This window comes from Saccostrea cucullata, unplaced genomic scaffold (assembly GCF_032062105.1).
Source record: "Saccostrea cucullata isolate Sc308-1 unplaced genomic scaffold, CSIRO_AGI_Scuc_v1 ctg197, whole genome shotgun sequence".
Lineage (NCBI taxonomy): Eukaryota > Metazoa > Mollusca > Bivalvia > Ostreida > Ostreidae > Saccostrea > Saccostrea cuccullata.
The window spans coordinates 539,651-551,568 of NW_026938805.1; the positions used below are offsets into that span (position 1 = coordinate 539,651).

The window sequence follows — 11,918 nt, forward strand, 5'->3', positions numbered from 1 at the left end:
GAATTGTTAAAAGGGAGCTCTTCTTGAGTATGAAAAGCTAATTTATACTGAAAGGAAAAAGAAACGCAGGGTAAACTTTTGAGGTGAATTAAATTTGTTTTTCTGAAAACATATTTTAGTTTTCCTATCAAACTTTTAAAATCATCTTTCAAAAGGATATAACCAAATTCCCATTTGATTTTGTCTGATAATTCATGAGTTAGTGAAGCTCAAATGACGATAACCCCCAAAAGTGAAATCGAAAACTCTCATCATCTTCAATGTCTCTCCCGTGCATCTGTCAGAGCCTTATTTCTCCTTTGCATGGAATTTCATCAGAGTGTTTATCTTTCAAACCTTGGCTATATTTGGCATGGGTAACCACGCAAAAAATTGGTCAAACGGCGCGCGCATGCGCCAGTGAGAGGAATACAACAGTAAGCTGACTGGCTCAAAAAACCAAATTGCGGAATTGTTTTCTTTCAAATTTCGTATGAATGTAATGATTATAATCGTCTGCTATATTAATAACTGTTTTTGTGGTAGTAAGGTGGCGATTTAAGAGATGACAGAATGAATAACCCGCTCGTAACATGGCTCTGTTTCGCGTTAACGTCATCGTCACGGTTGATTGAAAACCATTCCAGACCCTCTCTGACAACAGGTAACAAGTTTTATGGGGGGAAATTTACAAGAAACTGCTTAATAAACCGTCGTTGCCTTTTTCATTAATTAGGCAATTCGAAAACAAGACCCCATTGAACTTCCGTAAACTGTGCAAAGATTACAATAAATTCATAATGTCTCTTAATATTGAAAAACGATGTGCATACCTCATATGCATCAAATAATGAAACAAGATTTGTCGCCAAACTCGTCGTTATCATATTGCACGTGTTTTGTGCTTTTTAGCGTTTTCCTTACGTGACGTCATGAATTTTACGATTGAGTAATTCTGAATACAGATTTTGGTGCACAGGAACTAAATTTCTCATCTGACCAATTTTCGTAATTTTTGGTCATGTGGTCAAAATTTGATTGAACATTATGCTACCCTGCGTTTCTTTTTCCTTTCAGTATATATGACCTCCAATATTGTGTAAGTGAAATATCATGAACTGCTGAGGACAATCTCAAGGCATGTATAGTGCTTGTCTCCTCAGTCTTACATCCTTTTTCCCTTGTTTTTTAAATCTGTCTCTCTTTGCAATTGACCTTCATTGTTACACTTTCCATATTTTTCTTTCAATCTTTCATCTGTCCATCTGTAAATGTTTCACATTTTCAATTCTCAAGAACCATTCACCAATTTTAACCAAAGTTGGTACAAAACTTTCTTGGGGAGTTTTAAAAATTGTAAAAATGAAGACCAAGTCCCCTTACAAGGGGAGATAATTCAGAAAAGACAATAATAGGGTGGAGTCATTTAAAAATGTTCTCAAGAACCACTGGGCCAGAAAAGTGGAAACTTATGTGAAAGCATCCTGGGGCAGTGTAAATCCAAAGTTGTTTAAATCATGACTGTCATTGGTAGGGTGGGGCCAAAATAGAAAATTTTACATTGAAATAAAAATCGAAAATATTCTCCTCATGAATCACTGAACCAAAAATGATGAAACTTACATGGAAGCATCCTGGGATAATATATAAATTTTAAATTGTTCAAATCATAGCCATTAGGGATAGGGCAGGACCAAAATTGGTATAACAAGGACCTGGGGGATAATCTAATGAAAAACAGCAGAGTATAAGTTTTTTGGCCTCTTGTTTATGGACACCCTAGCTACTTGTCCCTAGCATATCTTTAGTATTGATAGAATTACTTTCTGTCTGTTTGCTGCAAAAACTTTAACCCTGCCCATAACTTTTGACAGGGTGGGACTATGGCTTTGATATTTCACAGGTGTATTCCTTGTGACAATTAAGACTATTCTTTTGGGTACTACCAAATTTGACCTCTAGACCTTGACCTTAGAATTTGAAACTTTTACACCAAAATTCATAACTTTTACTTTGGCCATTCCTTTTGAAAGGTTGATGCTTGGCTTTCATATTTCACGTATTTATTACTTGTGACAAGACCTTCCATTGAATACCAACAACTTTGACCTTTTGACCTTGACCTTGGATATTGGCCTACTTTTGAAAAATACTTTACCCTTGACCATAACTTTTGAACAGTAAGGGCTAAGGCTTTTATACTTCACATATATTATTCTTGTGACAAGACCTTTCATGGGATGTCAATAACTTTGACCCTTTGACTTTGAACTTAGATTTTGACCAACTTTTGAAAAAGCTTTAACCTTGGCAATTTCTTTTGAATGCTAAGGGCTAGGGATTTTGCACTTCACATATGTAATCCTTGTGACAAGAACTTTTATTAGATACCAATAACTTTGACCCTTTCAAATTTGTAAAAATGTCTTACTTTGGGTATCAACATGTTTGATTTATATTTGAGGAAATTTAATTAATTTTCACTTTGTTGCCATTTGGGGGCATCAGTGTTTCACAAACACATCTTGTTCTGAAAAGTAACCAGGACAATGCTTTGGAGCAGATTCATCGACTTCTAACTATCTCACAAGAGCATGGATGATGCATCAAGGGATGAACACTCTCAAACTTGCTTCAGATGCTAGATTTGAGTTCTAGCAAAAGCATTTGGAACAAGTCATTTTCAAGCAACTGCAAGGTCTGTTAGACCAAATGTGCAAAATGTTACACCCAGAGATTTATAGTTTAGTGTTGGACCACTCAACCTTTCTTAAAGATATAACTTCATCATTGTCTCTATGTATTACATCTCAACTGATGCTGACCAAGTTGGAATTTGATCTCTTGACATATCCTTTTAATAGGAATCAAAGCTGCAAGACCTTAGACCTACCATGAAGAGCACCCATGAAAAAGAACCCGCTTTAAGTCAGGAAGCCTTACAAAAGAAGATACAAGGACGAGGTTTGGGTTTTATTACTAAAGAAACCAGAAAAAAGGTGAGATGAATTTATTCCCTTGTATTTATTTTCTATTTCCATTCCTTTCTACTAACATTACTGACCATACCCCCCCTTCTCATTTTCCTCTGACTTAAATTACTGTTTCCATTGCCCTTTGTTTTATTTTAGCTCATTTTGATGTACAGAGTTGTTGTTTATGTGAATTCAATAAATACTTGGATTGTTATGAATATTTTCTAACCTTCTGTCAGTCACATATATTTTCAGGAACTTTGATGAAGGACACAAACAGAGGCAAGCCAATATTAGAGAAGTTGATGAGAGGAAGTCTGACAGACAAGGAATAGGTTTGGGTTTTATTCTTAAAGAAAACAAAAAAAAAGGTGAGATGTTTTCATTCCTTTGAATTTATTTCTGCTTCCATTCAGTTCTAATAACATTACTAACCATATCCCATCCCCTTAAATTCCTTTTATCTAACTAATTGTGCCATTTTGCTTTCTTAATTTTATTTTAACTCATATTTTGTTCAATGTTTTTGTTTTTTTGAAATTTTGCATTTTCTAAACTTCTGTCAGTTATATATTTCCAGGGACTTCGGAGAAAGGACACAGGTAACCTGAGACAGGCAAGACAGGGGAAGTCTGTTGGATGAAGTTTCAATGTGGAGGTTTGAATTTTATTCTTACAGAAACCAAAAAAAGGTGAGATATATTAATTCCTTTGTATTCATTTCTGTTTCCCTTTCTTTTCCATTCTATTAACAATTACTAACGCTGTTCCCTATTTCTGTGTCCTTTCACCTAACTTTTTTTTTCGATGTAAATTATATTTGTGATAATGTGAATTGTTCATTTCTGCAAATACTTGAATTGTTTTGAATATATTCTAAACTTCTGTCAGTTGTATATTTCCAGGGACTTTGGAGAAAGGACACAGACAACCTGATCGAGACAGGCAAAAGAAAAGTCGATTAGAGGAAGTTTCAAGGTCAAGGTTTGTGTTATTCTTAAAGCAACCAGAAAAAAGGTGAGATGTATTAATTCTTTTTTATTTCTTTTTTTTTTTCTTTCCCTTTCCCTTCTATTAACAATTACTAACGATCAACCCCCCCCCCCCCCCCCCCCAAATATGCATCTAACCTAAGTGAATGCCCATTTTTGCTTACATTTTTTTGAAGCTTGATATAAAAATGTTAATTTCTTGAGTACTTAAATTATTTGGAATATATTCTAATCCTCTGTCAGATGTAAATTTGCAGGAACAATCACAAAGGACACAGACAACCTGAGACAGGCAACACAAGAGAAGTCGACAGAGGAAGTTTTACTGTGGAGGTTTGAGTGTTATTCTTAAAGAAACCAGAAAAAGGTGAGATATATATATATTCTTTTGTATTTATTTCTTTTTTTTTCTTCCCCCTCTATTAACAATTACTAACCATCTTCCCCATCATCCCCCCCCCCCCAATATGCATCTAACCTAAGTGAGTGCCCCTTTTTGCTTATATTTTTTTGGGGAGTTTGATTGTGATGTTTTTGATCATGTTAATTTCTGCAAATACTAAAATTGTTTGGAAAATATTCTAATCCTATGTCAGTTGTAAATTTCCAGAATCAACCACAAGGGACACAGACAACCTGAGACAGGCAGAATTATGAGAAGTCCATTAGAAGAAGTTTCAAGAAAGAGGTTTGGTATTTCTTCTGAAAGAAACCAGAAAAAAGGTGAGATGTATTTATTCCTTTGTATTTATTTCTTTTTTCCTTTTCTCCCCCGTCTATTAACAACTACTAACCATAACCCCTTTCCCCTCCAATATGCATCTTACCTAACTGAATGTCCCTTTTTGCCAAGTTTTTTTTTTTTTTTTTTTTTGCAGTTTGATATAAAAATGTTTTTGCTAATGTTAATTTCTGCAAATACTAAAATTGTTTGGAATATATTCTAATCCTCTGTCAGTTGTAAATTTCCAGGATAAATCACAAAGGACATGCACAAAATGAGGCAGGCAAATTATGAGAAGTCCATTAGAGGAAGACTCGATCAAGAAAGAGGTTTGGTATTTCTTCTGAAAGATACCAGAAAAAAGGTGAGATGTATTTATTCCTTTGTATTTATTTCTGTTTCCTTTCCTTTTCCCTTCTATTAACATTAACTAACCCTTTCCCCTACTTCTATGCCCTTGAACCTAACTTTTTTTACTGTACAATATATTTTTATAATTAATGTTTATTTCTGCAAATACTTGAATTGTTTGGAATATTTTCTAACCTTTTGTTAGTTGTATATTTTCAGGACTTTGTTGAAGGACACACTAACAAACAAGACCATTACAGGGGAATCAAAGAAGAGGTTTGGGTTTTATTCTTGAGGAAGCAGACTAAAAAGGTAAGATTTATTTATTCTGAAGTATTTTTTCTTTTATCATTCTTCTCCCTGCTATTCACATTACGAACAATATCCTCTTCTTCCATATCCCTTAAACCTAAGTAAAGTACAGTTCTCCCATTTTCTAACTTTTTTTCCAAACTCAATTTGATGTACAAATGTGTTTGTTTGTGAATTTCTGTAAAAACATGAATTGTTTTGAATATTTTCTAACCTTCTGTCAGTTGTTCATTTTCAGGAACTTTGACAATGGACACATACAAAGAGAGGCAAGCCATAAGAAAGAAAGTCCATCAGAGAAGATTTAAGGAAAAGGTTTCAGTTTATTCTAAAAGAAACCAGAATAAGGTGGGAAGTATTTATTCCTTCATTTGCATTTTCTTCCATTCTACTAACAATACTAACCATAACCCCTAACCCCATGCCTTTAACCTAACTGTCCTTTACTAACTTTAATTTTACCTCATTTTTCATGTACAATTCTTGCTTATGTGAATTTCAGCAAATAATAGAATTGTTTTGAATATACTCTAATCTTCTGTCAGTTGTATGTTTTCAGGGACTTTGAGGAAAGGACACAAACAAAAGGAGGCAAGCCAAAACAAGAGAAGACCTTTAAAAGGAAGAGGTTTGGGTTTTTTCAAATAAACGTGAAAAAAGGTGAGATACATTTATTTCTTTGTATTTATTTTTGTTTCCATTCGTTTTCCTTCTATTAACATTACTAGCCAGCCCCTACCCCCAACCTCCGCCCGTTCTCCCCCATCCCAAACCCCAAACCCCCCTCCCCTCCTTCCAAATCCCAACCCCCGTCCCCTCCTCCCCCACCCCAAACCCCAACCCCCTCGTACCCTCCACCCCTGTCCCCTCCTCAAAGTGCCTCTTATCTAATTAACTTTCTCCATTTCTTCAATGCATCTAATTGACAATGATTATGCTAATGTGAATTTCTACAAATACTTTAATTATATTTCTTTAAGTATATTCTAATCTTCTGTCAGTTGTATGTTTTCAGTGACTTTGAGGAAAGGACACTTATAAAAGGCAAGCCAAAACAAGAGAAGATCAGTAAAAGGAAGAGGTTTGGGTTTTATTCTCAAATAAACCTGGAAAAAGGTGAGATACATTTATTTCTTTGTATTTCTTTTTGTTTCCATTCTTTTTCTTTCTATTAACATTACTAGCCAGTCCCTACCCCCATCCCTTCCTCCCAAACCCCTAACCCCTCCTACCAACCCCCCCATCCCCTCCTCCCAAACCCCAACCCCCCCATCCCCTCCTCCCCCACCCCAAACCCAAACCCCCCCATCCCCTCCCCCCCTACCCCAAACCCCAACCCCCCCCCCCCCCCCCCCCTCAAAGCGCCTCTTGTCTAATTTACTTTTCCCATTTCTTCAATGCACCTAATTGACAATGCTTGTGTTAATGTGAATTTCTACAAATACTTGAATTATATTGTTTTGAGTATATTCTAATCTTCTGTCAGTTGTATGGTTTCAGGGACTTTGAGGAAAGGACACTTACAAAAGGAGGCAAGCCAAAACAAGAGAAGTCCATCAGAGAAGATTCAAGAAAGAGGTTTGCATGAACTTATTCTTAAAGAATCCAGAAAAAGGTGAGGTGTATTTATTTGTGTTTTCATCACATTCTCTTCTATTAAAATTACTAATAATATCCCCTTTACCTTTATGCCTCTTCCCTATACTAAAAGCTCCCATTTTGCTTACATTTGTTCAACTCATTTTCATGTTCATGTGCAATGTATGTGCTTATGAATTTCTGTGAATACTTGAATTGAGTTTGCATCTTAACCCTAGTTAACTCCCCATTTTGTTAACATTTTTTCAAATCATTTTAGTGTATGTGTTTTTGCTTATGTGATTTTCAGGATAAATTGAATTGATTTGAATATTTACTAATCTTCTGTCAGTTGTATATTTTCAGGGACTTGGCAAAGGACTCGGAAAAACCTGGGCAAGCTGAAAGGAAGAGAAGTCCAATGCACAGTTCTGACAAAATGGTAAGTACTAGGGTTGTCCCAGAAAAACGCGAACATTTTTAATATCTTTTGTTTTACTAGGACTATAAAGTTAAAAATTGAGATACATCATGATCAACATTTTTTGAATAATGTCTAAAAATTTCAAAGAAATATCTCTATAAATAAAATTTTCCTCTTATGTAAAGGAATCTATCAAATTAGCTGTCGGCGCAACACTGATGACGTCAAAACGTATCTCGTAGTGTTTACGAATTTGTTACGAAAAGTGCGCCTCTATAAATATTCATTTTTAGCACACGTTCGGCAAAGTGTTTCATTATGTTTAGTTACCAAGTCATGTACTAGTGTTACTAAAAGATTAGGGGGGGGGGGGGGGGGGGGTAATTCTTTCCATAGACAATATCACAATCCCGATCATAAACCCACCTGGTCGAATTATTTAACAGCGGTCTTTACGTAGGCCTATGACGTCCCGCTCTTGTCTTTTCAGTCCGTCTTAATTTTTGTGGTCCATTCTCTTCTATCAGATACCAGTCAAGTCAACCTAAAACCTCTTCTACTAGATATAAACCTGTTCCCCATATTATGTTTGTGTTCTTTCATCATTAACATTTTTTTTTTCTATATACAGGAGTCATATCCCGCTCAACATAAGTGCTGCTTGACAATTTGGTGCTCCGCATCACAGCTTAACGTCACCATTTTTGACAATGTCTAATTCAAAGCGCTTTGCTATATATCGTCATAAATTTGTCATTAATGATGCTAAATAAATGAAATTTTAAACACAAGTACGCCATATCATAGAGTATTTATGATAGTAAAATTTTTGATATTATATTGCCATATAGCCTGATAACAAAGAAAACTTCAATCACAATGTCATTTGTAAAAGTCGAAAAATTGTCGTGCGCCGACCACCGACATTTAACATCATTTAAATGCTGTTTTTATATGCATATGACATCACATGCCTATAATATTTTGTCATAACATCTAAAAGATGATTTCCCAACATCATGCCATAAATTATTAGTTTTGGTTGAATAGTATTTAAAATATTCAAAAAGTTCGCGTTTTTCTGGGACAACCCTCGTAACAAGCTGCCTTTGTTGCATAGTCATGTAGATTTCTACTCTTGCACTCTGTTTTTATTCATTAATCTTAGAAGTGTAATTAATTGACCCTTTGTCTTTTTTTCAACAGGAGGAGAGCTCTTGAGATGAATATGGGATGAACATGTGGAGGAAGATCCTCAGTGAAGTACATGATTAATTACAGCCCACTCCTGAAATGATAGTAAGATTCCATCTTTTTTTTTTTTTTGCTCTTTTCAAAAAATATTTTTTTGATAGTTCTAATTTGATTTAAAATCTTGATTTCGATTTTATATTTTTGTTTTCTGTTTGCGAAAGGAAGATTAGGCTGAACTGTATTCTGTAGATCAAAAGAGTGTCTCTCCCATTCAGTTGCAGCCATCATTGGAAGATAAGGTATTACATTCAGGATCTGCTTGCTGTAGAATTCTTCACTTTTATGTCAGTTGATGCTGGCTGATTGGTATATATTTTGATTTCTTCCCTTTGACAGGGTTAAAAGCTGCAGGACCTATCATTAAGAGCAATAGAGAGATTTTGGACCCCAACAGAGATGGTTCAAAGAAGAGGTTTGGGTTTAATTCTTAAAGAAACCAGGAAAAGGTTAGGTGTTTCAATGTCTTTATTTCCATTTCCTTTATTACAATAATTTTATCATATCCATCAATATGCATTCCCAATTTTATGCCTCTCCTCCAATTTTTTAACTTACTGTTTTAAGTCATCTCTAATCTTCTCTCAGATGTATATTTTTTGGGACCTTGATAAAGGACACAGCCAACCCTGGCAGGCCACAAGAAGAAGAGAATTTCATTGCTCAGATATGATTAGAGGCTTACATTTCCTAAAATTGGTATGTAAGTAGCTTCATTTGTCACATCTTCTTGATTTTTTTCTTGCATTCTGTTGCTCTTTATTAATCTCTGAAACATTAGATATTAATTAAACATTTGTCTTTTTTGTCAAAAGGAAGAGGGCTTAGCTAAAATTGACTGAAAACATGAAGAGAAAGAAGCTTCAGTGGAGGAATCAAATGCAGTTCACTCCTGAAATGAAGGTAAGATGCCATCTTTGGTCTTTTAAAAATATTTAAACATTTCTGATTTGATATGATCCATTTGATATGCATTCATTTGACATCTTTGTTATCTTGCCAAAGGAAAAACAAGCATGCAGACATATGGATCTTTTGGTATCAAAGAGTGTTTCTAACCTTCAGCTGCAGCCATCATTGGAAGTTGAGGTAATATTCAATATCTGCTTGCTGCCCAATTTTTCAAATTCTCTGCTTTTCAATTGCTGTTGACTGAATTAAGTTTAAATTTCTTGAAATTCCCTTGACAGGATTAAATGCAGCAGTACCCACCATACAGAGCAACAGAAAGAGCCCAATAGAAGTCAAGGGGACATGAAAGTGTCAAGGAAAAGGTTTAGGTTTTATTCCGAAAGAAAACAGAAAAAGCTGAGATTTATTTATTTATTTGTATTAAACCCTGTTTTCATGATTTCTTCTTTAACTGAACTGTTTTGAATAATTTCTAATCATATGTCAGTTGCATATTTCCAGGAACTTTGATAGGAACACAACTGAGGCAAGCCAAAAGATAAAGAGAAGCCCATTGCTAAGATATGTCCAGTGGAGAACATCAGCCTGAAGGGTAGGTAAATTGCTGCATTTGTTGCATCTTTTGATTCCTGTGCTTGCACTCTCTGACCTTATATTACTCAATATACGCCTTTAAAAAGTATTGTACATCTCAGTACCTAATCTTGGATATCAAACTGCAGAATGTTTGATTTGTTTTTAAATGGACAGTAAGTAAAGAAATTTTACATGGATTCCTACATCATAAAATTATAGGCATGAAAGTACATATGTATTTCACAAGTGGTGCTTCTTGAGAAATTGCTATAGTAAGTCCCTCATATTTATTTAGGAATTTACAGTAATTAATCATTTCTATTGTAATTCAACAGGAAGAGGACTAAACTGAGGCCAATCTTGGAGTAAAGATGATACAAACAGATGGAAGGAAATTGTCAGTGGTTGTATTAACTGCAGCTTACTTTCTGAAATGGTTAGATTTCCTCTTTGTTTGCTATTTTCAAACATCTTATCATTTCTCATTAAATATAAAATCTTAGGATTAATGACATAAAAAGACTTAATTAGTATTTTGATCTGTCTGCAGAAGAAAGATGAGACTGAACTGGATTCTGTGTTGCAGGGAGTGTCTCTCCCATTCAACTCTTTCCACCACTGGAAGATGAGGTAACATTCAGACTCTTCTTGCTGCCATATTCCTGATTTTCTGTTTGTCAGTTGATGCTGTCTGAATGAAGTTTTAATATCATGACATTCCCTCGACAGGATTAAAAGATGCATAGCGTATCACACAGAGGAGCCCAACATTAAGGTGTTTTATGGCCGGAGAAGGGTGAAATTTTTTTAAATTCCTATTTCAATTATTTTCCCTTTACTTGAATTGTTTTGAATAATTTCTAATCTTCTGTCAGTTGCATATTTCCAGGGTTTTTGATAGGAACACAATTGAGGCAAGCCAAAAGATAAAGAGAAGCCCATTGCCAAGATATGTCAAGTGGAGAACATCAGCCTGAAGGGTAGGTAACTTGCTGCATTTGTTGCATCTTTGGATTTCTGTTCTTTATTCACTCTGTGGCCTGTTATTTTTCTTTAAGCCTTGAAAATTGCTGTAGATCTTGTACTTCATGTGACAACATATGAGTGTGATAATTAACTTCTCCAGTTTGTCTTGTATTACAACAGGAAGAAGACTAATCTGACGTCCAACTTGCGATAAAGATGGAACTAACATATGGAGCAAGTTGTCATTGGTGGTATCAACAGCAACCTACTTCTGAGAAGAAGGTAAGATTTCCTCTTTGTGTTTGCTCTTTTCAAAAATTCCCTTATGTCTCATTTATTATAAAGTCTTAATATTTATTTGACATCTTAGTTTTCTGTCTGCAGAAGAAAGATTAGGCTGAACTGGATCTTGTTTCAAGGCATGTCTCTCCCATTCAACTCTAACCACCACTGGAACATCAGGGTAATATGTGGGATCTTTTTGTTGCCCAATTTTCTGATTTTTTAACACATCATGCTGACCAAGTTTGGTTATGACTTTTTAACTTCCCTTTGACAGGATTCAAAGCTACAGAACAACAGAAAGAGTCCACTAGTCCACTAGCCTGACAGAGAAGAAGAGGTTTGGGTTTTCTACTTTATGTAACCAGAAAGAGGTGAGATATATTTCTTCTTTTGTGTTCGATTAATTTCCTTCAGTTGAATTGTTTTGAATAATTATCTGTAAGTTGTAGGAACACAACTGAGGCAAGCCAAAAGATGAAGTGAAGTCCACTGCCAAGATATGACTAATGGTGAACATCAACCCAAATGGTAGGTAACATGCTGCATTGTTGCCTCTTTGGATCCATGTTCTTGCATTCTTTGACCTTATATTA

At 35.0% G+C, this 11,918-nt stretch overlaps 1 protein-coding gene across 1 annotated transcript; it reads left to right on the plus strand.

Moving 5' to 3' along the window:
• Positions 1–5,882: 5,882 nt before the first annotated feature.
• Positions 5,883–8,556, plus strand: LOC134251343 (coiled-coil domain-containing protein 86-like). The gene is made up of 6 exons (XM_062733734.1): positions 5,883–5,961; positions 6,062–6,209; positions 6,349–6,449; positions 6,834–6,948; positions 7,278–7,353; positions 8,542–8,556. Exons 1-6 carry the CDS (start codon positions 5,883–5,885, stop codon positions 8,554–8,556), a joined length of 534 nt encoding a protein of 177 aa, XP_062589718.1.
• Positions 8,557–11,918: the final 3,362 nt, after the last annotated feature.